The sequence below is a fragment of the Pleurodeles waltl genome, chromosome 5, assembly GCF_031143425.1.
Source record: "Pleurodeles waltl isolate 20211129_DDA chromosome 5, aPleWal1.hap1.20221129, whole genome shotgun sequence".
NCBI classification, from domain to species: domain Eukaryota; kingdom Metazoa; phylum Chordata; class Amphibia; order Caudata; family Salamandridae; genus Pleurodeles; species Pleurodeles waltl.
Window position 1 is genome coordinate 429,873,208 of NC_090444.1, and position 25,810 is coordinate 429,899,017.

General features: G+C 43.9%; 1 protein-coding gene across 1 annotated transcript in view; it reads right to left on the reverse strand.

The window, feature by feature from the left end:
- The window catches only part of ERLEC1 (endoplasmic reticulum lectin 1), a 331,659-nt gene that overhangs the window by 248,265 nt on the left and 57,584 nt on the right, over window positions 1-25,810 (reverse strand). Inside the window, exon 5 of the mRNA XM_069234195.1 lies at window positions 14,380-14,446. Coding sequence (XP_069090296.1) covers window positions 14,380-14,446 — 67 coding nt within the window. The remainder of the gene's footprint in view (window positions 1-14,379; window positions 14,447-25,810) is intronic.

A 25,810-nucleotide genomic window follows, 5' to 3' on the forward strand; every position in this document is an offset into this window, starting at 1 on the left:
GAGCGGGCCCGAACATCCTTGGAAGGCAAAATTGACAAGGTGGCCAGCGACCTTGCCTTGCTGCATGCGGATCACCACAGATTAGCGGACAAGACAGGTACACTTGAGGCATGACTTGACGAACTAGAGTCCACAACATCCCGACTGGAAACCACAATGGGAGACGCATTGGCCGCATAGGTGAACTGGAGCGTCGTGTCGAGGATGCATAAAGCCTCTCCCGAAGAAACAACATACGAGTCATTGGCCTACCGGAGGGCGTGGAGGGTCGAGATGCCGTCGCCTACCCTGAGGCCTGGCTTAGGGGGCTGGTACCCGAGGGGACTCTGACACCTTTTTTTTCAGTAGAACGTGCACATAGGATTCCTACTAGGCCATGACCACCAGGAAGCGGCCCACGTCCCTTTATACTTCGTTTGCTCCATTATGCAGACAGGGATATCATCCTACGGTCAACTAGGTCGTCTCCACCGCCTAGGGTAGACAATGCTCAGGTGTTCTTTCCTGATTACACATTAGCTGTGCAGAGAGACAGTGCCTATTTACCCTTAAAACGCAAGCTCTGGTACCTGGACCGCGAGTACTCTCTTTTATTCCCGGCCAAGCTTCGCATAATAACTGAAAACAAATCCCATTTCTTCACCACGCCAGAAGCGGCGTGGGAATGGCTGGAGTCAACAGGCCGTATTAATGGTCGAGAACCGGAAGGGAATCCACCAGTACCGCGGAGCAGGCTCACCCGCGCGAGACGTGGCCGCAAAGCATGCGATACAACTTCGGAGAGGGCAAAACATGTCCCTGATTTGGAACAAATCATTCAGGAACGACGTGAGGCACTGCAGTCAGCAGCGGCCATTAACTCTTCCTCAGCTGCTTCGGAAGCAGGAACCAAAGTTTCACCACTTATCAGCGAAGGTCTTGCTACACCAGATCACCTCTCCGGCACACCTGGAGGTGACCACCCATACAGCAGATGAACTATTCTAGAGTCCTTCTGCACTTATCTTGAACTCCTGGCGACTCCGCAGGCATATCCTTCACAGTCCCAAGTTTCTTCAGTAACCAATGCATACCCTGATCACCAATTTGTAATACACTACTGGACTGATAGACCAGGAACGCACTTGAGAACTTACAGGGAAGTTGTCTGGCAGGGCACATCAGTTACACCAATTTTTCTGCTATTCATGGGCATTAATTTCTATTGGCCCCACACTCAATCATTCACATGCACCGGGGGAACACAACTCGCTACACGTTCACCTTCAAGACACACGGCCTACCCCACTCTCCTACTAGCGGAGACTTATTTTGTATAGTTGCTCTGTTGACCCTGCGGGGTATTTGGTTTGGGCGGATGCTGGTTGTTCCTCTGCTCTGATGGTATTTTGTTTGTTAGTGTTGTTATGGATACCATACTTTGGCAGCCTGATGGAGTGTTGAAACTCTACTATTCCATGCATGGCCCCCGCTTACATGGGCTGCACAGTTAGTTAGCTGCTCTTACTACCGAAATCCACCATGAATACCTATACTGCCCTTACATGGAATGTGCGCGGCATACATACACTAAAACGACGGTACTCTATATACTCCTACATTAAAAGCCACTCAGTACACATAGCTTTTCTGCAAGAGACTCATTTGGCGCTTCCAGAGGTACCTCATCTGCAGCAATGGAGATGTCAGTTATATGTGACAGGTCACTCCATTTATGCAAGGGGCGCTCTGGTTTGGATTAGGCCAGGCATACCCTTTGTAGCAGAAGATCAAATAATTGATGAGCAGGGACGATACGTGTTGGTGAGGGGACGACTTGCGGGTTGGGCACTAGTATTGGGTTCCATATATGCACCGAATCTGGATCAGGCCTCCTTTCTCCACACTTTGTCCAACCAGCTGTTGGGGTGGAGCGATTACCCCTGGCATTTGGGAGGAGACTTTAATAGTGTAATGGATCCTGACTTATACCGCTCCTATCCCCCAGCGCCCACAGCGCCCACTGTGACTGCAGCACGAGCGTTAAAAATCTGGAATGGAAATTGGCAATTGTTAGACATATGGCGCCACCGCAATACCACTGACAGAATCTACTCATATTACTCTGCTCCACATTCCCTACATGTGCGTCTCAATAGAATATTGTGAACATATAATTTATATTCTGCTGTACTGGACACTGATTATCTGGGACGTACTCACTCAGGCCACAATCCACAATTTGTACAGCTAGGCTGGGATGCCTCTCCCCCGACGGTCCCTACCTGGAGGCTCAGGCCTGAGCTTTTGGAAGACGCAATGTTTAACGCATCATTAGATGAGGCAATCCCTGAATACTTCATACATAACAGAGGCACAGCAGAGATGCCTTTAAGGTCTTTATTAGAGGCCACTGTATGGGAACACAGTGGAGCCTGCGACGCTCTGTGGAGAGCGAACTCATTCGGGTGGAGCGGACCTTACTGCGTCCTGAACGGGAGATTGCCCGAAGTCCCACGGAGATAGCACAATTGTCAACAACACGGGCTGAGCATCTCTCTCTGCTAGAGCGGTTACGTTGTTTAAATTACGGCGCCCACTTGGCGCGCACCCATGCCTCTGCTGATAAAATCGGGCAGACTCCTGGCCTGGCTGCCCAAGTGCGAGCGAGACCATGGCCCTATCGCAGAGATTCACTCAGTGTCTGATACAGTGCTCCATACACCCTCAGAGATACACTCAGCGTTCACACACCACTACAGGGCCCTCTATCACTCAGCTGCACCATCGAATCAACAGGCCTGTGCAGAATTCCTCTCAGCAATCACACTGCCCCGTCTGACGGTGGCGCAGCGGGCCATGCTGGAGGAGCCCTTGGAGCTCTCCAAAATTCAGGCTAGTATACACAATCTCTCTGTGGGTAGAACTCCTGGCCCAGATGGTCTTCCAGACGATTTTTATAAGACCTTTTCCTCTATTCTTGCGCCCCATCTCCTCCGCATATACAAGGAATCTGTGCAGGGAGGATCATTGTCGACATCGCAGAATGAGGCACTGCTGGTGTCACTCCCCAAGCCAGACAAGGACCCGTTGGAGTTTGGCTCCTATCGACCATTGGCAATGCGCAAAACAGATTATAAAATACTGGCCAAGACACTAACAATGCGTTTGGCGCCTACGGTGCCAGATCTCGTTCACGCAGACCAGAAGAGTTTTGTGCCTGCACGAGATACATCACACAACATCAGACGGCTGTTCCGTGTTATGCACTATTCAACACAGGACTGGCCGTTGGCAGGATGCCTGGTCCTTGATCTGGAGAAGGCCTTTGATTAGTTAGTATGGCCATACCTTTTTGGAGTCCTGCAACGGTTCAGCCTTGGGCCTCGCTTCCTCCGTATGATCAGGCTACTATACATGAGCCCCCCGGGTCCGGGTCAAGACGGGTGGAAGTATCTCAGAGCCGGTTGCGGTGCGCAGGGGCACTCAGACAGGGCTGCCACCTCTCTCCACTACTGTTTTTCCTCGCCATGGAGCCCCTGGCCGCAGTACTACGAAGTCAAGGTCCCCATTGGAGCATCGAGCTGGGAGACTGTCTACACACTGTGTCACTATATGCGATGACCTCTTATTGTATTTTAGGGACGTTACGCAGGTCCCTCCAGAGGTTGGGACAATCTTGCAACATTTTGCCATGCCTTCCGAATTACGGGTTAACTGGGCAAAGTCCTGCCTCTTTCCCTTTGATCCCAAACTGCCAGATCCAAGGTTGCACCTCTCTGCAGTTGTAGTTCCCTGGCAGCCACACACGTTTAGATATTTAGGCATTCAAATTTATCACCGAAAAGAGGACCTGTTTGATGGAATCCTTAGAAAGGCGGTGACATCCATCGGATCCCAAATGGCTTTCTGGCAAACGCTGCCGCTATCTGTAGCAGGCAGAATTGCCCTCTTGAAAAGGATTGTGCTGCCACGATTATTATACTACTTCTCCAATCTCCCATACTATATACCGGCCAGCTTCTTTAGGGAATTGGAACCCAAACTACGAGAATTTATCTGGAATAAAGGACGCTGTAGAGTTGCACTTAAGAAGATTTATTTGCCACTAGAACAGGGTGGCCTTTCAGCACCCAATCTGGAGCATTATTATTTGGCATCTCCGCTCCAATGGGTGTCCAGATGACTCATCTCCCTGATACCGCGGGACTCTGGTCTCTCCTGAGAGTGACGCTCCTGCTCCACCCACTGACGCGCTCAGCACCGCCGGAGGAGCTTCCCCTCAAAGTCGCCCATAACTTATCGCAGGTCCTTGCAACTCACGAGGGGGACTGTCCCGTTCGCCCCGGCCCTGGCGCTATTGGGCACACCTCGTGGCTCCGGAGCCGTGTCTGGGGCGGAACTTAGGGCGTTGCATACTGCGGATCTGCACACATTGGGTGATCTGTGCAGTGAAGGCAAGCCGATTCCGTTCACTACTCTGTTCGCTGACACGGGCCTCCCGGTGGGACAGTTTCTACTATATAACTCACTACTGCGCTCTTTATCGAGTGGATGGGGACACTTAACAACTGCCCCCCCCCCCAACCCATCAACTAATACAATATATACAGGTAATGGGACGGGGAAGACATCTGATCATGTGGCTCACGGAAGCGCTCTGAGCTCACTTGGTGCACTAGCATGATGCGCTGCGCACGGCCTGGGAATGTGACTCAGCCACGCCCTTCATGGACCAGCAGTGGACGTCTCATCTCTAGCCACACCACTATACCCCGCAACTTCAGATTTAGACTCCTACAGTTCTACATAATACATAGGGCATACCTTCTGCCAGCTCGCATTAATAGATATTTCCTTCACTGTGACGCAGCTTGCCCCTGTTGCAAACATTTAAATGCAGATCTCCTACACACGCTATGGTTCTGCCCCTCCTTGCATGGCTACTGGGGAGCAGTGGTTGCTTGCTTAGCAGCATGCACAGCACGCGCCATGCCGCCTACATGGGAGAGTTGAGTGTTGGGTTTATTTCCTAGGGGCCCGCGGCACAGGGCCACAGCAAGATTTTTAGATTTGGGATTTGTAACAGCTAACCGAATGATAACTCGCAGATGGAAGTCTGCAGAGGCACCCAATGTATCGGCCTGTAAATGATCATTTACGATCTGGGCGGGTGCTGAGGGGGTGGCACTGAGGAGGGAGGATGCACTCGGCCTGCGCAAATACCCACAATCAGACAGCTGGGATGCGATGCTGACACGCTTACAAACTTCAGAAACAGACTCCACCTCAGCAGAGATAAACTAGCATTTAAGACAGCCCAGCGCTTATCAAACACTGGGAACACTATGATAAGGTTACTGACACACTTACTAAGCATTCCCCCCTCATCCTGAACAGTCAAATCAAGGCTAGGTAGTCACTAAGCACCTGGGGCTCAAACACAGCTCAATCTACACCAATGCACGCATGCAACACCGAGGGGACTCCACACGCAAGAAGGCACAGCATTACTATTATCAAATATTTGAAGATAAGGTACTCCATTGTTCAAGAATGTTATTGTTTTTATTAGGATCCAGGATCACCATTTATAAATAACTGTGCAAATGTATACATACTTAAATGGAAAAGCGAAAAGAGCGGCGGATTGACTAGTACTCTGTGTTTAAACCCAGATCATACGAAATGCCTATACTTAGACTCAGACAAATCCTGCTGCCTGTACAATGTGTTGCCTAAGTTTGGATAATTCATCCATTTCCCTAACTGACGTTCTTGTAAATGCACCAATTATTTCTGGTACTACCTGCAAATTTGCGAAACGTATAACAGATGTAACTGTCCACTGTGCAAATATTAATATACAATCAAATTGTTATGATATAATTGAAATAACAATAAAAAAGATTCCTGAAAAAAGAAGAAATCTAAGTTGGGTGAAGTGGCTACCGGTGAGGTTTAAAAGTAGTGGGGCAAAAATACCTGCCTGTAATTGAAGTACGCAAATCGGTCTTCCCTTAACAAGAGATCAAATGAAGTAAGCAAATTGAGCTTCCCTTAACAAGAGCTCTCTGGATCTCTTATTTCTCTCATCCTGAACGGAAATAGTGGAAACAAACAGGAGGTTTGAAGAGGAAGCAATGAAATATTACAATATTTTAGTGTGGTGCAAGACATGACTTTTGTCTAAAAAGCCCTAAGAAGCACTAGAAATACGTTGGCAAACAGAAGATTCTTGTTCTGATAAGTTACACTAAAAATGTTTTAAAAATGTATAGAGTGTTTCTTCACTTTGTTTTCATCCCAAGTACTTTCACAGTCATATGTTGTGACAGCAAATCTACTTGTAAGGGCCACGGTGGAAAAATCATAAGTTATACTTATCTGATATTCACAGACTGAAAACAGCCGAACTAAACAGACCCCACAGGCTAGTACCTTAGTTGTACAGCTCAAGTTTTTAGCTTGTAGGTTAGGACAGCAGTATCAACAAAGAGAGGGATAGGGAGGTTAAAAGGTCCAGTGTACGTTCTCCCAGTAAGACTAACTGACAGCAACAGGGTACACTGTTCCATGTATCTAGGGGGACATTTAAAGTTCAGGAGCAAGAGCCCTCACACACCCAAATGGATGTCATGCTTCATCATCGGGAAGCTCCTCGTCAGACCGGCGGTGCAATATCTGACGGGCTCCCCTTACGGGGGCTCTTTACCGGAGATCTTTTATGGGTGGCTGCCTTTGCGATCGTAGAGGTCAGACACTCAGTATTGCAGGAAAGTAGAAAAATTAAAATTGATTAGCAACCCCACGGCAATCTACTTTAATGGGTATATTACAGGGTTGCGATCAAGATTAAAAACATCTGGAAAAGTGGATAATGAGATTAATGCTCAACCACTTAAAAATGCCTGGAGATCTGGGAAATTGTCACCTGACCCCTAGGGTCTGGTCAACATGTTTCGCGTAATGTGGTCATGAAAGATCCTCTAACGCTTCATCAGGACCTACAATCAAATGAACTTCTCCTGACTGTTTGAGAAATGAAAGAGACACTATCATTTGGGTGTGTGAGGGCTCTTGCTCCTGAACTTTAAATGTCCCCCTAGATACATGGAACAGTGTACCCTGTTGCTGTCGGTTAGGACAGCAGACCAGCTGTACGAAGTTTACACGTTCGGGCCCCAGATAGAAGTGGTAACAACAAATCTTTAACAATACAGTGGAGTAAATGTCTCAACATAAGTCAAGTAATAGCCAAATTAGTAACTGCCATTTGATAACAAGGAATCAAAAAAAATCAGCAGGAATTCTTATGGATTCGGCCTTAGTTGTCCCTCAAATATCTTAAAAATTATTTCAGAAATGTGATAGTTTGGTCTGCAATCTATTTGAAAACCAAGGCTGCCCACAGAAATATGAGAAAATTTGGAGGCCACGAAAGAGTTACTATAGACTGGATACCCCAGCCAAAAAGCCCACCTACAACTCCCTTAAGTGGCTGACTACAAGCAGACATGTGGAATTTTGAGTGGCTTTCCTACTGAGGGTTACAAATAACTGCAGAAGTCATCTGTTCTGTATATTACACATTGACAGGACCTAGTTACTATAGGAAATAGATTTCTTGGTTTGCTAGTAACTTTGGCACGGTTTGACAAATCTTCACAAAACTTTCCAGAACAAGATTAATCTACCATAAGCTTCTTTTTTTAAACTTTAGGGGTTATCCATCAAGTGGTGGCCGAGAAAAGAATGGGGATTTTTGAACATACAGTTGAGCAGAGTTACACCAAATTTGGCAGAAAGCTATATCTTTACCCAGAGAGCATCCTGTGGTGTATATTTGTTCAATAGTTTTTGAGAAAAAGGGTTCAAATCGTATGTATATCTCATCTCGATGGTTGGGTTTGTGGAAGTGTAGTGGGCACAAAACATAAAAAAATATATATATAGAACAATCTGATTTGGCTGGGTGGGCTTTCATTCCTGTGGGCCTCTTTGCTCCTGTGGGACTGAGAAGCTTCCATGAGTCTCACAGGAGTCTGGTCCTGCAATGGCAGCTGCAAAATGTTGCAGCCAGCTTATCAGAGGACCAGGTCCCTCTGTCCAGAAACTAAAAATAAAGTAAGATATAAGGGGGCAGTGTAGGGGTACCCCAACCTACTGAACATTATGGGGGGTTCCAAGTGGTCAAATCTAAAAAACATTTATGTATTGTAAGTGCTCCACAATCCCGTTGGAGCCAGAACAGGCCCCTGGACTCTCGCAAGAGTTCCACAGGAGTTAGTGCATGCCCTTACTCCTGTGGGGGTCAAGCGGGATGAGGAAATGAACTGAAAAAAACAGCATGGCTGGTGGCATGGGAGAGGGTTTGGCCAGCAACAGTGGATTGGCATACTTATGTATGGTAATAAGCTCCTATTTACATTAAAAACAAAACAAAAAAACGTACATTTACTGAAAAAAAAAAACAAAGGTTAAAGTGACATTTTAGTTAGGTGAAAATATCAGTTTAAACTTAACATATTAAACTAAAACAAAAAAACAAAGAAACTAACCAGTTATAGTTAACGCAAGAAACTAGAATAGGCACCCATGCAATGCTCTGCTTATGACCGTACATATTACAGCACTCAACATGTTTTATGACAACATTGATAACATCACTGATGACAACTGAAACAACATCATTAATGACAACATTATGCAAGGCAGGGGCACAAAGTTATTTTTTCTTGAGTGAACTATAACTGATGCATTTCAGAGTTTTTAGTTTCAAATGCTACTATTAAACTGACATTTTCAAATAGCTACAATGTCACTTTAAACTTTGGTGTTTGTGAAAATATATATATATATACAGGGAGTGCAGAATTATTAGGCAAGTAGTATTTTTGAGGATTAATTTTATTATTGAACAACAACCATGTTCTCAATGAACCCAAAAAACTCATTAATATCAAAGCTGAATATTTTTGGAAGTAGTTTGTAGTTTGTTTTTAGTTTTAGCTATGTTAGGGGGATATCTGTGTGTGCAGGTGACTATTACTGTGCATAATTATTAGGCAACTTAACAAAAAAAAATATATACCCATTTCAATTATTTATAATTACCAGTGAAACCAATATAACATCTCAACATTCACAAATATACATTTCTGACATTCAAAAACAAAACAAAAACAAATCAGTGACCAATATAGCCACCTTTCTTTGCAAGGACACTCAAAAGCCTGCCATCCATGGATTCTGTCAGTGTTTTGATCTGTTCACCATCAACATTGCGTGCAGCAGCAACCACAGCCTCCCAGACACTGTTCAGAGAGGTGTACTGTTTTCCCTCCTTGTAAATCTCACATTTGATGATGGACCACAGGTTCTCAATGGGGTTCAGATCAGGTGAACAAGGAGGCCATGTCATTAGATTTCCTTCTTTTATACCCTTTCTTGCCAGCCACGCTGTGGAGTACTTGGACGCGTGTGATGGAGCATTGTCCTGCATGAAAATCATGTTTTTCTTGAAGGATGCAGACTTCTTCCTGTACCACTGCTTGAAGAAGGTGTCTTCCAGGAACTGGCAGTAGGACTGGGAGTTGAGCTTGACTCCATCCTCAACCCGAAAAGGCCCTACAAGCTCATCTTTGATGATACCAGCCCAAACCAGTACTCCACCTCCACCTTGCTGGCGTCTGAGTCGGACTGGAGCTCTCTGCCCTTTACCAATCCAGCCACGGGCCCATCCATCTGGCCCATCAAGACTCACTCTCATTTCATCAGTCCATAAAACCTTAGAAAAATCAGTCTTGAGATATTTCTTGGCCCAGTCTTGACGTTTCAGCTTGTGTGTCTTGTTCAGTGGTGGTCGTCTTTCAGCCTTTCTTACCTTGGCCATGTCTCGGAGTATTGCACACCTTGTGCTTTTGGGCACTCCAGTGATGTTGCAGCTTTGAAATATGGCCAAACTGGTGGCAAGTGGCATCGTGGCAGCTGCACGCTTGACTTTTCTCAGTTCATGGGCAGTTATTTTGCGCCTTGGTTTTTCCACACGCTTCTTGCGACCCTGTTGACTATTTTGAATGAAACGCTTGATTGTTCGATGATCAAGCTTCAGAAGCTTTGCAATTTTAAGAGTGCTGCATCCCTCTGCAAGATATCTCACTATTTTTGACTTTTCTGAGCCTGTCAAGTCCTTCTTTTGACCCATTTTGCCAAAGGAAAGGAAGTTGCCTAATAATTATGCACACCTGATATAGGGTGTTGATGTCATTATACCACACCCCTTCTCATTACAGAGATGCACATCACCTAATATGCTTAATTGGTAGTAGGCTTTCGAGCCTATACAGCTTGGAGTAAGACAACATGCATAAAGAGGATGATGTGGTCAAAATACTCATTTGCCTAATAATTCTGCACTCCCTGTATATATATATATATATATATATATATATATGCTTTAAAGGGGTTTCATTTTATAAAATGAAATAAGAAATACTTCAAAAATTATCAACTTTAAATACATTTCAGAAATGTAAACATTTGCCCCAACATATCATTGTGCTAGTTTGTAGACATACAGACATTCCGTTATGAAATCCAAAATGTACATGTTTGATAAAGAGGCCCTATTTTCCTAAACAGAATCATATCTTATTTATGCAAACTGCATTTGTTTTCCAAAATGTGTTTTTTTATTACTACTCTCACACATGGAGACATTTATGCCCATTTATCATCAACAAATAGAGATGTCCATCATATGAAAGGGCTTTGTATCTCCACTGTGCTAGGACTAGCCAAAATTATGCAAAGGTGGCTACCGTTAGTCAAGAATAGGTACATTGTGCTGGTGCACCATTATGCATCTGAAATTCCAGGCACCTCCACAGTATTATGCCAGAGTTAGCAGGAAAGTTGTCAAGAATGGCCACAATCTGTTAGGGAGGGGCTGCTGTGTCCAAATGGGGCCAATGGTGCCCAGAATATGTCAAGATAAGAGTAATATTATGCTATGGTTAACCAAAATGTCACTTATATCCATAGTTGAACGATTGCCTGGAATGCCATCTGTAGTCCAAAGATGCAGTTAAAGCTAGACACAGAATGGTCTCTGTATGTGAAGGATTGGCCGCTATTATGCAAGTGCTTTTCAGAACTTTGCTACCTATAACCACAATATATCAATGATTAGCATCCATTATGGCAGGCATTGCCTGACTTGCCCCAGGGGTGTCAAAAATATCTAAGGTATGCACCACTAATATTCCATGAAAGCTGTCAACAGAATGCTGCCTTCTAAGACAACATTATTTTTAGGCCCCAGCTATAGTCTTACCCAAACTACACTCCACATCCCAAAAGGCATGCATACACAGAAATTCCCCCACCCCTTTTATACTTTTATTTGTCCAATGGAGCTGGAACTGTCCTCGAGGGTGGCTACACCCTACTTGTGCCTCCTCCCTGAGGGTATGGGGGGCACATCCCTATTGCTATTGGGGGGAATCCACCAAAACCAAGATGGAGGATTTCTAAGTGCAGGGGTCACCTCAGCTAAGGGCACCTTCGGGGCTGTCCTGACTGGTAGGTGACCCCTCCTTTTTTTCTCATTATCTCCCCCGGGCTTGCCGCCAAACGTGGGGGCTATGTCCGGAAGGGGGCAGGCATCTCCACTAGCTGTGATGTCCTGGGGTGAGAGGGGGCCTTTGAGGCTCACTGCCAGGTGTTACAGTTCCTGCAGGGGGAGGTGTGAAGCACCTCTACCCAGGACAGGCTTGGTTTCTGACCACAGAGTGCACAAAGGAACTCCCTCCATGTGGTCAGAAACTTGCGTGGAAGTGGCAGGCTGGCACAGACCGGTCAGTCCTACACTTCCAGACTGGCTAACATACAGGGGCATCTCTAAGATGCCCTCTCTGTGCATTTTTCAATAAATCCCACACTGGTATCATTTGGGTTTATTGTGCTAAGAAGTTTGATACCAAACTTCCCAGTATTCAGTGTAGCCATTATGGTGCTGTGGAGTTTGTGTTTGACAAACTCCCAGACCATATACTCAGTATGGCTACCCTGCACTTACAATGTCTAAGAATTGACATAGACACTGTATTGCTCATGCAACTATGCCCTCACCTGTGGTATGGTGCACCCTGCCTTAGGGCTGTAAGGCCTGCTAGACGGGTGACTTACCTATGCCACAGGCAGTGATTTATGGACAGGGCACCCTGAGGGGAGTGCCATGTCGACTTTGTCTTTTCTCCCCACCAGCACACACAAGCTGCCAGGCAGGGTGCATGCACTGAGTGAGGGGTCCCCAGGGTGACATAATACATGCTGCACCCCTTAGGGACCTTCCTTGGTCACGGGGCCCCTGGTACCAGGGGTACCTTTTACAAGGGACTTAACTGTGATCCAGGGCTTTGCCAATGGGTTAAATAAAGATAGTTTTAGGGAAAGAACACTGGTGCTGGGACCTGGTTATCAGGGTCCCAGCACACTTTCAAAGTTAGCATCAACACTATGCAAAATGTGTGTGTGTGTGTGTGTGTGTGTGTGTGTAAGTGTGCGTGTGTGTGTGTGTGTGTGTGTGTGTGTGTGTGTAAGTGTGTGTGTGTAAGTGTGTGTGTGTAAGTGTGTGTGTGTAAGTGTGTGTGTGTAAGTGTGTGTGTCAACCATGCCAACAGTGGCATTTTTCTACAGTCACGCCCTATGATGCCAATTTCTAGTGGCTCACAAAAGAGCAATAGAGAAAGAAGCCTTTACATTTTGTATTTTTCTTGTCACATTTGCTGTGCGTGAAAGACAGAGATGAAACAGTGGGCTATGTCTTCTGACAAATTGCTGCGCTTTCTTTTAACATGGGATTGGAGTTTTTTTTCCTTTCTCTGGCTGAAAAGTGAGAGGAATTTTTAAAGTGAATTATGTAACAATCTTGCTGGGGTACCTGGCGTGTGAAAGGAAAGGTTGTAGGATATAATTTTTTGTAACAAAACAAAAGGTAAATATCTGAAAACGAACCATACACCTATTTAGAATTTCAGCAGTTAGGAAAGAAAAAATTGAGTACATTGTTTTACTTATGAAATGTGCTGGAAACAAATATTTTAATACGATCAAACTTACTTGGTGATGCACAAATGATAAACATTAACTGTAACACAATTTCACACATTATCATTTGAATGCGATACAAATGTATCAGTAAAACTGTATGGTTGGGCAAACTTAGCAGCCATTTCAATGGAAAATGTGCTATCTGTAAATGGCAGTGCGCTACCGCACAATGCCTTAATAATATGTTAGCCAAAGGTGATCCAAAGTCTATCACCTGCTAAATACTACACCCTTCCACTCTCCTAATAAATACATTTACCACACTGTGTGAAGCTAGGATTTTTCACAGTCCCTATGACTTAAGTGATGTGACATTTATGTCATCACCTCTACTCTAACAATTGTTGCAGCACCACTGTTGCAAAAATGCTGAACTATTTCCCTATGTCCAGTTTTAAAACAGACCCTTATAAGTATTTCCAAGCAAGACTCCACACGAGCGTTTCAGTATTTTTGCTGCTGTTTTATTAATTCACGAAGGGAAAAGATTTAAGTCCCAGTGTTGGCTCTGGGCAAATCACTTAATCGCCTGTGCTTAAAATAAAATGAACCTGACCATGTGTAATGGTATCTAATGTATGTATACAAGTCCAAAATGCACCACTGGGCCTCGACTCCCACTAAAGTGGATATGAGACCTTACCTCATACTATGCTGCAGAAAGGGGTTTTATTTTCTAACACGTATCAACACCAAGATTTTTCAGAAGACTTGTGATTTTAGTGAACAAATGCCACATGAGAGTACCACATTTTGAAAAACGTGTTACAGCTCCAGTGCAGTTCAGCATCTACCACTTATGGGCAGATCAATATCTTGGCCACAGTCTGATAAAGAAATATCAAAGGACGTGGTCAAGGTCCTGCCATTTACAAACAAGTGCCGTTAGCGAAGAACACAAAAACATTATAAAAAGCATGTAAAGTTTGGTAATTCACTACATTTACACAGCATGCCTACTATCACACTAAAAAAATTACTCCACCTCATGTCCATTGATGCTAGGTGAGTAGCAAGTATTTGTAGATCCAAAAGCTGGGTCATGGTTCTAAAAAGTTTGGGAAGCACAGTAACAGAACATGTTCAGACTCTCAACTGAGCTATCGATTCCCTTCAGTGCTGGGGCTTCAGTTAAACTGCTATAAACACTTAACTAAAATGTTTTTCTCAAATTACATACAAGATCACTTCAAGTTTTAATTATTAAGTTCAATAATGAAGAGATTTGCATTATGAATTAACCTTGGTAATATGCAAAAATGAAAGTGCATTCAAGAAACTTACCTACTCCCTCTGTTGAAGGACTCTTCCTGATCAAGTTTCCAAGAAAATATTCTTGAATATTTAGCTTCTAAAATTGTATAAAAATAAAAAAAAAAAGGAAAACATTCAGAATGGTTTTGAATTAAATGAGGAAGAGTGAAAAAGGAGTCACTTCTGATGCCTGAAAAGTGACCATAAATAATCCAAGCTACTCTGCCGCAGGTGTAACTAGAAATGCTTGGAATCCATGAAGGTCTCTTAAATGCATCCTCCCCTTTACATCTTCAGGTGCATACAGTGATTATAGAGATTTGATGCCAAGCACTGGTGCCAAATTATCTGTTATTTCCTACCCAATATGGCAAGTCAATAAGGACAGTAAGAGTCTGCTTCATCAACAACTTTCATTTAGTTATTCAATTAGTTTAACTTAATTATTTTAATTGTGTTGATACTGTTGAACCTAGACTGAAAACCGCAATGATTATTTACCAGAACATTGGGACAAAAAACGGGCAGCAAAACTAACCATTATTTTAACATTAATCTGACACCCACACCACCAGCTCTGGGTCCTTCAATTGAATCTCCATCCTTAAGACTAACCTACCTTAGCATTATATGTTACCAGGAACAACAGAGATTTGATTACCACCAAAGAGCAGTGAACCTGATATTGGCCACTGCCACACTAAGTCAATCTGCCACTCTCACACTCTCTAGCTGTACCTGACATCTCTTTGTTCAGAAACATTTAGTAGAAAATAAAAAACCAGCAAACTCCAGTTGTCCTGAGGTTTACATCAGTGAACATCTCTCCACTCACCTGCCTATTACATAAGCTGGCTGAGATCTGGTCACTAGCACTCTGTGAATATAAGGAGTCTAGAGGCTGTAACAGCAGGGTTCAGAGCTTATAGGACTAGTATTTTTAGGCTTGTTCCAGCTACATCAAGTTCACAACCTGATTCTCAGCCCAAGACTCACTCATACATCCACTTCCTGGTACTCCAAGCCTCCCCAAGACTTCAGTCTATTCACAGCAGAGCCCGAATCCAGTCTTGCTGCTGGGCTTTTTCTTGTACAAGTCACTTTTTTGTAGAATGCATCATGCTCAGGCTGTGTGAGACACAGCCCGGACCAATTTTCAGAGTTTAATTTTCTCATATGGGCATCCCTTCACAAGTCAAAGTCATGAAGGAAACTCATCTGCCGTCTTCTTTTGGAATCAAATGCCCTACCGCTCTGAGGCAAAATACTCCATTTTCCTGCTCCTCCGGAGCAAAAACAACTAGACCATGTAGGAGGCTGGCTCAGTTTATGGTGTACACCTATAGTGTGGCACTCTATACTGAGACCAAGCAACCCTTAGTGATAGTGTTTAGGTGTCCAGATAGCAAAAGCTCTCTAGGGGTAGCGGAGGCAAGCAGCTAAAACTTATCCAGGAGAAATGTTCTAAAAATAAAGGATTCTTTATGACAGCACTAACTACTAACCTAGTATTGGTATATCTCCGTTTGGAGGTATCTACACACAATATATACACCAAATAACAAGCAGAAATAGCATAAAATGTACAGGGCCCTATTGGGGAGGGGTGGGGGGGGGGCTATATACTAAGTAATTGGAATGCAAAATAGTGAGCCCAACCAAGGTAAGTGTGGTAGTTAGCTAGGGGCTGGGGAAGAACGAAAACACCAGAGGTAAGTACAACAAGTGTCCCGTGCGACCGCATGCAGAGTGGTTACCTACCAGGTTGTCCTACAGACTAACACAGGGAAGTCACAGTTGGAATTCTTGAGTTTCAGGACCCTCCCCAGTGGTGCACGAGGAAACCCAAACACTGGAGGAAGGTTGGAGAGTGTTCCCACCCAAGGATACCCAGAAGACAGAAGTACCTTCACCACAGGACCAGGAGGCATAGGGATGAAAGAACATTGGAAAGTGGAGGCCTCGGCTGACCAGCTGCAGTCGCCACCCGTGGACCAGGCTGCTGGAACCCAGGACAGATTCCAGCACCCTCGGAAACGCCCAGGTAGTGCAGGTGGCAAGGCCCACCCTCCTAGAGGAGAGATTCCTGCAAGCTGGTGAAGGTTGGAGTTTAGCTGTGGGGACCAGGAGCTGCAGAAGATCCTAGGAGTCACCTACGAGCTGTCCCATGTCGGTCGCCAGATTGCAGTATGGTCAGTGACCAGTGATGCCACCAACAAGCACTGCTGAAGATGGATGTGCATGTTTTTGGGGCCCAGCAAGATCCAGGAGGCTCTATGGAGGGGAGCAGGGGTGGGGGGAGGGGTTTCCAGGTGCAAACAGAGTCTCTGTGACCCTGGAGGATGCACAGCCCTGGATGTTGTAGAATTCTAGCAGGATCAGAAGAAACACATTTGCAATGGGAGCCTTCCCACGAAAGCGGATTTTTTTTTGGTTCCAAAGCAGACCATCAGCAGTTCCAGAGGCCAGGAGCAGATGTCGTCTCTCATAGAGTTCCTTGTAGAGTCTTGCTTGACGAATCTGAGGATCCACCCTCAAGGGAGCCCTTAAGTAATCCTAAAAGGGGGTTAGTCACACTCTGAGGTGACCCACCTATCATAGGGGGTCAGGGACATCATTTACCTGTCCTAACTAATCAGATGCTTCCAGGGGCCTCTTCCTACCTTGTTTCCAAGATGCAACTTCAACCAGCCACCTGGCTATGTGTACCTCCCTAGGGGAGGAACTGGACAGGGGGATTGTCAATCCCCTGTCCTTTGTGTGGTTTTGCACCAGAGCAGGAACGGCGGATCCTGAACTGGTGCAAACCGGATTATGCAAGGAGGGCACCAAATGTGCACTTCAAAGCAGCCTGGTGGTGCTCAGAGGCCACACCACCCCAGTCCATACACCCCGAATATAAAAGGGGAGGTGGTCACACCTCTCCCTTGCAAGAAATCCTGCAAGGGTGCACAGGCAGAACTGGGGAATCCTCTAAGGAACCCCCAGAGTACAGGGGATCATGCAACTAGCACTGGAATCGGTGCATTTGCGTAATTCCAACATGTTTGATACCAAATATGCATAGGCTTGGAGAAGCCATTATGTAGTTGGACCACTCGTGTTGATCAGTGTCCGCTACATACCTTAAGATGGCCTCCCCGCACTTACAAAGCCCAGGGAGTGGAGTCTGGGGTTTGTAGGGGTACTCTGCTCATGCAAGGATACCCTCACATTTAGGGACATGCACCCTGCCCTTCAGCTGAATAGCCCACCAGGGGGGTGACTTAAAGAGTCCAAGTGCAGTGGCCAGGATATAAGGTAGGTCTTGCATCGGTGGTGAAACGGTGCATGCACCATTTCACACAGGCTGCAATGGCAGGCCTGCAGACACAGTTTGCATGGGCATCCATGGGTGGTACAATACATGCTGTGGCCCATGGGAGACCCCCCCCACCCCCACCCTCCAGTGAACCAATGACCTGGGTACCTAAGTACCATATAATAGGGATTTGCATAGGCGCACCAGTATGCCAATTGTGGAGTGTAAAGTTTACCAACAACCAAATTTAGAGGAGAGAGCTCAGGCACTGGGGTCCTAGTTAGCTGGATCCCAGTGCACTACAGTCTAAAAACACTGACACCAGGCAAAAAGTGGGGGGACTATGTCAGAAAGATGCTTCTTTCTTACAGACCACATTACGATAACAACCACTGTGGCCATATTAAAATGGTAAGAACTGAGTTTTGAGTGCTTATCCCTTCCACAAGCATTCCATCGTGCTACAAACACTATCAACTGTCACAATGAAGCATTAACTTGAAAATATCTGAACCCTTGGCTCCTATCGACTACACCCTGCATTAACGAAAGTGAACTGTTGTATAAGCAACATCTCCCAAACATTCCTTGTAGATACTAATGGTTCATTTAACAAATATACACTAGGACAGTGTGCTCACCTTTGTGGAACTGCTTTCACCTGCTCACCAGCTTGCTGTATCATGCCGTCACCTCTGCATTTCATCCAATCTGTTCATCACCTGCCTTCGGCCTTGGCTTACACTACATTGCCAATTTCTATTGCAACCCCTCCATTTTGAGCTTTCAAATCTCCAATTACCCACTGCAGCTCATACTTTGCTTTAAAATCCAAGTACTACCTTTCATCCTAATTTCCATAAGGCTAACAATTCTTTAGGTTCCTACCATCAGAAGGCTAAAAAAAACTACAAAAAAAAACAAACACTTCTTTCACATCCCAACATATCCCACAATAACACTGCAAATCAAACTTGCCTTCCACCAGTTGATTTCCGCACATATACCAATCAGCCATGGCCCACTGCAATTTAAGTACTGAACTTTTTCCCTCACGTCAACATTTTTCTAATGAAAACAGGGCTCATCCCCAGCAATTTTCCAATCTCATTCTCACAATCTCTCCAAACCAAATGGTATGCAAGGACCCTTACAAGACTAGTAATGGTCTGTTGCCATCTTCAGGAAACATATACAGCAACAATAAGGTTTCCTCCAAAGCCTGGGACTATCTTCATTTCTATTTCTACTGCTCCCAACTCAACACACCTGTCTCTCTAAACTTCTCATTGACGTTATCAGCAGATTCACCCTTTCAAGATACTTTTGAGGAACTGAACCCACATAGGACTCAGTTACTCTAGGCAGTGCCTTCTCGCCAGAAACCTCCAGAACTTTAACACCTCTGAACTTGTACCCTAATGAAAATGTATACTGGAGCAGGTAAAGTGTCCTTCACACAAATCAATTTGCAAGGTCACAGATTCAAATTACAGCCAAAGCAGTCTTTCATCCTCTTGATTCTTTAAAATTATTAAAAAATAGGGAATTACTTTGCTGGGCATAGGCTGGCTTTTGACTAAAAAGACATTCTGCAACAATGGAAAACAGATACGATTCCAACAAAGTTTGAGTGGCTGAGGGGGAATAGACACAACAGCAGTCACGGAGAAGGCTATAAGTCAAGGGAAGGGATGCTTGAGGAAACACAATAAGATCTCTGGTCCACGGTGAGAGTATTTTGGTCTAGATACGACCTAAACACCACCAAATCAACTGTTCGCTTAACCTCGTTTTTACTTTATTGATTTGACTCTTCTACCCGAGCTTTTAAATACTACTAACATACAAAGATAATGCTGGTGTTGATTATGCTGCTGAGGTCTTCTCTTTCTTATAGTTAAAACTTAATTAAAAGAAAAGTTCATTAAAAATGTAATCAGTTAATGTTATTGGATCCTCATTACTAATCTTTTCTGCTTCAGATGATCTTCTTTGAGCTACTGTATCTATTCAAGTTTTGTCTTCTACATATTGTGACTTAAATTACTAGATTGTCTCCTCTTAGAAAAACTATTTAAATATGTGCTGCCATCCGTCCAACTGCAATCCTATGTTGCCATTCACAGCCTTATTCAACACTAGCCATGGCACTTTTCTAACCGAGCATCAAGGTCAATACTGTACAACTAGCTGCTCATGTCCACATCCACTGGAGCCTAAAGAGTAGTGCTTGGTGATCCTACAATGTTAGAACAGGGCTTTTTACCGCATCCACAATATAGTTCTACCCAGCTTCCCCATAAACATCATTCCACTTGGAGGAATTCTAAGTTGTTTTAAGAGTGGCGTCACCTAGATTGTGCTCTTCTCCTTTAGTTCTGTTGCACATTTCAAGGCTCACTGATGCCCCTGCTCTTCAACTTAATATAAGGAAATAGCTGGGTGATACCGCTGAATTAACACAAATTGTCTTGAATAATGCTGTGCAATTTTACAGAGGAACAGCTATCCTTCCTTGCTGAGATTAAACCTTGTTAATGAGAATCCCTCTTTCCATTCTGAAATGTGAAGCATCCTGGCACCTGAAGCAAGGATTTTGCAAACTATGCAGCTTCAGTAGAAAATGTGTTTCTATACTGATACTCTGGAGGATAGTCTTGTACTTATGAACTCATCTCGGCACCAGAATCACTAAAGGATCACATCCATGTGACTCCTTCTAGAAGCATTGTATTGGACTAAAAACGTAAGCTTCAGTTCATCTCGACTACTTAGCAGCTACAGGGGAACCCTGCTCTGATTTTCCTGTGAGACCTTTTTTATTCAAATGCATTTTCAGGCTAAACTCTCTGCAACACAAATATTTTTCTAGATATATGTACACCAATGACACTCAACCGTTGCACAAGGTTGACATCTTTTCCCTACAGAACGGTCTCACCCCCTTCAAAAAGTGGATACATTTCAGACTCAGAACCACAAATCCTACTAATTTCCTCACCCCACCTTTTGATAAAAAAACAGGTCAACAATAGTCCCTTTCACAGCATAAGGTTTAATTTCCCACCTTCAAAATTTCTAAACACATCAGCTCCCCAACCTACACTGATTTCTTCTTGAGGCATCTATTCCACTTCGACTTTAGAGGATTCAAAATTAAACACTGGGATAGGAAATAGGTCTGGCCTGGGCAACCTGTTGCCATGATTATCCTTTTTCCCCTTTTTTTGCCTTTAAAAAAAAAAAAAAAAAAAAAATCACAGGCACATTAAAAAAAGCCAATATATAACTGTGACCACCAAATGCTTGCAGAACAAATTTGAAATGTAAAAACATTCACTGATGAGGCAGTTTAATAATAATCGTTTCAGTCGTGCCATACATTTTATTATTTGTGATGGAGACAGGAATAAACCATAACATATCCAAGCACTCAAAGTTACAATGCCACTTCATAACTGAACTTTAAAAGGAGATGGATAATAAATCACCATTTAACTGAGCACCTGTAGTGTAAGTAAAATCAAGAGTATGTAAAGATTTTTATTTAAAAATAATAATAATAATAATAATAATAAAGAGTGCACAATGAACCAGCCATGTCACTGAAGAGATGGGGACTAATTTTTAGTGGAAGCTAACAATGTGTACAAGGTTTGTTCAGCCACTCAAAGTGAAGAGAGCCAAGGGGTAACATGGGCTGACCCATAAGTCCATGCTGTATGCTGTGATGAGGGGAAGCAAAGTGTGACTGACAGGCGACTAGATGAAAATAAATGACAAACAGACCGTTTGTGTATGTATGTTTTGTAAGATTTAAAAAAAAAAAAAAAAAAACACAATTGTCATGCAAAACAGCTAAACCTGTCTCAAAAGCCAGAGCTAAAAAACAGCTTAACATACGCCAAAACTCTGTCTTCAGAAGATTTGCATCCACCCACAGTTAAAAGATGTATGATACAACCTATCCCTCCTAGGAACACAAGGTCAACTGACATGTTACCAACGATTGTCCCCTATCTAACACCTTAAAAAAAAAAAAAGTCAACAAAAACTGTTATATCTTGAACACTGGTGCTAGTACCCTGAAACATCCCTTATTCTCATTCAAGAGGAGAAAGAACTTTTGTGCCAATTCAGTCCGCATTCACACTAGCTTAAATAAAAAAAATAAAAAAGAAAAGCCACAGGCATCCCCTGGACCCGGTGGGGTCTACTATCTGTCACTGACTAACATCCTTGTGGCAGATATAGCCCTTGACAACATACCAGGGCCACAAAAGAGGCACAACAACATTAAGACACAATGGAGTCTCATTAAATACAGCAATTGCAATTCAGAAAATGTGATCTACCTAATCCCTTGCCATTGCAGAGTTAGATATATTGTGATGATTATATGTGAGGTATGAAGCAGGATTAGCGAACATCGTAACAGAGGAGTACTAATATGGCCAACTATTATCTAGAACAGGAACACAAAGGATTATATGAGATGGACTGTAACTGAGAAAAAAACACAATGAGGTCAGAAACTTAGATTGAACACTGGAATAAAAATGTGTCCACTGAATGTTACTTTCTTCTCTGAGTGTATAGTCTTCAGTTTATTATTCATTATAATTATCGGTTAAACATCTTGCAGATGTGAGTAACATAATAACTGCCCAAATATCATACAGAAAGATAATTATTTGTACACGTTTTCGGAGTATAAAAGTGCAAACAGACGTGCTGCATAGCAAGCATTATCGACGCTTGACGGTACACATGAAATTATTATGTCACCTCCTGGGAGGGAGGAAGTTGCTCCAATGGGCTTTAAAATGCTTCTCTGCATACCTAGGGCTTTTAAACCCCTTGACTTACAAATACGATCCTGGAAATCACTTAACGATTACCTGGCAATCGCTTAGCAATTATATTTATTTCATTAGAGTAGGAACTTGGTCCACATGTATGGCCTTCCTTCCTTGGGAGCTTGTTGCACTGCTAATGTCATTGTGCAAGGTTCCGCTAACAAAACCACTGGCCTATTACTGTTCTCATATTTGTCACTTTATCTAGGACTGTGACCAACTCTAATGGAAGAGAAAAACTGGTGCATGCCAATTTCAGGCTACAGACAAAAGTAGAGCTTTACTACAGAAGAACCGGTGAATGACCTCTGCTGAGCAACAATGAACATTTTTGATTATGAACACTACTGAATTATTTCGTGTTTCACCACGTGTGCTTACTGCTTTGTCCTCATGACAATTAAACCGAGTATTATTTATGATAAGGAAGATACCATTCTACCTCTTTTTAAATCATGTGTGACATTTTCTTTAAGTTTGCATCTGGGTATATTTTCACCACCCTATAAGGAAGTGATGTTGCGTCAATTTCATCAATCAGTAGAGATGACTTGTTAATGATTATTTGTTACTATTTTTCCATGTCTGTTTCCCAGTGGAAACACTAAATAGGAGTATATAATAACAATTACGTTTTGTATATTTAAGTTCTTACATTTAATACATTCACTATACACAGCATACATATTCTTATCAGATTAGAAACAGCGGGCAGTGTTTAGGGATCGCAGGGTCCATACAAAACAACTAGTTTGGGTTCATGGTAGTGGCAGAAATATGTTGACCAAACAAATGGAGGGATACAGAAGTGTTCCCAAAATTCCACTTTCTCATTTTTGATCTTGTGGAGGCAACTGGAATAAAGGTGAATCAGGTTAACCTTTGGATAGTTTTATTCACAAGAGGGGTCAACCTACTCTTGTAAAAATGTGTTGCCTCTCCAACAGACTCAGAAAAATAGGAGTTCATGATAAGAGCTTCTTAGGAGCCTGTTTGGACTGATGACATATCAGTTCTGAACAAAGAGAGAACTCAGTGATAAAGCATGTCATCATTGGTTGGTGAGGGTTCCACATCCTAAGAAAGGTCTTTCCCTTTGGAAAAGTCTGGTGACTTTCAGGATAGTCTTTAGGCTTTATATATTTTTGTATGTTTTGTGATGTTACTGCATCCTGCACTTTGAAATATCCAAGTCGCCAAAGCATTAGTGATCAATGTACAAAACAAATACAGAAACAGCTACCTGTGGCCATTCATCTTTCTTCTCCACCACTCTGAGTCACTAATCTCCAAACCACAACTTTTGGCTCGGTCTACCATATGCAGTTAAACTCCACCCAAGAAATATCAACCAATCAATCTAACATTTATAGAGCATGGCAAATCACCTGAGAGGGTCTTGAGGTGCTGAAGCTGAATGCTGCTGTGTGGAGGAATGATCATTTGAACATCCAGGTCTTTAGTTCACTTCTGAATTACTGGAGTGACAGTGCGGTCCTGAGGCGCAGGAGGAGGCTGTTCCAAGTCTTGGTTGCCAGGAGCGAGAAGGAGCGTCTTCCACTGTTGGCTCGACAGATCCGTGGGATGTCTGCAAGGGAGAGGGAAGCTAATCAGAGGTGTCTGGTCCATTGGTGGAAGGTCAGGTGTTTGTTGATGTATTCTGGTCCTTCATTGTGCAGGGCCTTGTAGGTGAGCATCTTGAACTGGCATCTTTTCTGAATTGGGAGCCAGTGTAGTTTTTTGAGATGGGGTCTGATGTGGGTCCTTCTGGGGAGGTTGAGTAAGAGTCTTGCTGCTGAGTTCTGTATTGTCTGGAGTCTCTTCAGGAGCCGTGCTGTGATTCCTATGTAGAGCATGTTTCCGTAGTCCAGTCTGCTGAGGATGAGGGCCTGCAAAACAGTCCTTTGGGTGTCTGCTGGGAGCCACCTGAAAAACTCGGGGAGCATGCGTAGGATGTGGAAGCAGGCAGATGAGAAGGCGTAGATTTGTTTCTTCATGGATAGTTTCCTATCCAGGAAGATGCCAAGGATCTGGGCGTTGTCTGTTGGGGCGAGGGGTTTGCGGAGTTCTGCAGGTCACCATGTGTCAGTCAATGGCGAGGTGCTATTCCCAAAGATGAGGACTTCTGTTTTTTCAGTGTTGAGTTTGAGACAGTTGTACTTCGTTCAGTCCGCTACGTTCAGAATGCATCTGTGGAAGTTAGCTTATGTGGTGGAGGGGTCTTTGGACAGTGAGAGGATGAGCTGTGTGTCATCAGCGTAGGAGATGAGGTCAGGTCCGTGTGATCAGACTGACGGCCAGTGGGGTCACGTAGCTGTTGAAGAGGGTCCGACTGACAGACTATTATTGGGGACTCCACGGATTATCTTCTTGGGCTCTTAGGTGAACGGTGGGAGACTGATCCTTTGGATTCTGCCGGTGGGGTACAAGGCGATCTAATTGAAGGTATTTCCTTGAACCCCAATATGGAGTCTGTTGATCAGGATGTGATGGGAAACTGGGTCAAACACAGCATACACGTCAAGGAGGATGAGGGCTGCTGTTTACACACGGTCCTGGAGGGCTCTGATGTCATTGGTGGCTGCAATCAGGGTTAATTCGAAATCCAGATTGGGAGGGGTCCAGGAGGTCGTGGTCTTCGAGGTTTTTGGGTGAGTAATGGGGAGGAATCAAAGCTCCCCTTCCCCCACGGTCCCTGCTCAGCTGCTCAGGCGTGGAACTTTCAATTCATGGATTCAAGCAATCAGCAGATCAGTAAAGCACCAGTGCTCAACATTCATATATTCGCCCCCATTCTACCATAGGCCTGAGTTGGGCCCCTTGATGAAAGTTTTAAAATGTTTGGAATACGTATCGTCTCTGCTCACGGGAGTATTTATGATGTGAGGGACATGTATGGTTTAAGACCTCTCAAGGCAAATGTGTTTATTTCATGCAGTGGTGTTTTCAGAGTTTTCAGAGGTTGTTGTAAAGGAAGTTATTGTAACATGAATAGTATTTTAGGAAGGACCGTCCTCTTCAGGGCAGCTCAGACCTCAACCATGCATGCAGATAAACCCCACCAAATCAGTTGAAGAAATCCCTGGTAGTTTAGCGCCGCTGTGACTGGCAAGGTGTTCATCACCTGTATCCCTAAATATAAAATAAGCTTGGGAGCACAGTTGATTGGAAATAGAGAGTGGAGCATGTCTTGTTGATATGGCAGGATTGAAAGGCTAATAATCTGTCACTTCTGCAGGCTTAATTTAAACACTAATACTTTCCTGAAGTTGTGCACCTCCTTCGCTACAGCTGGAAG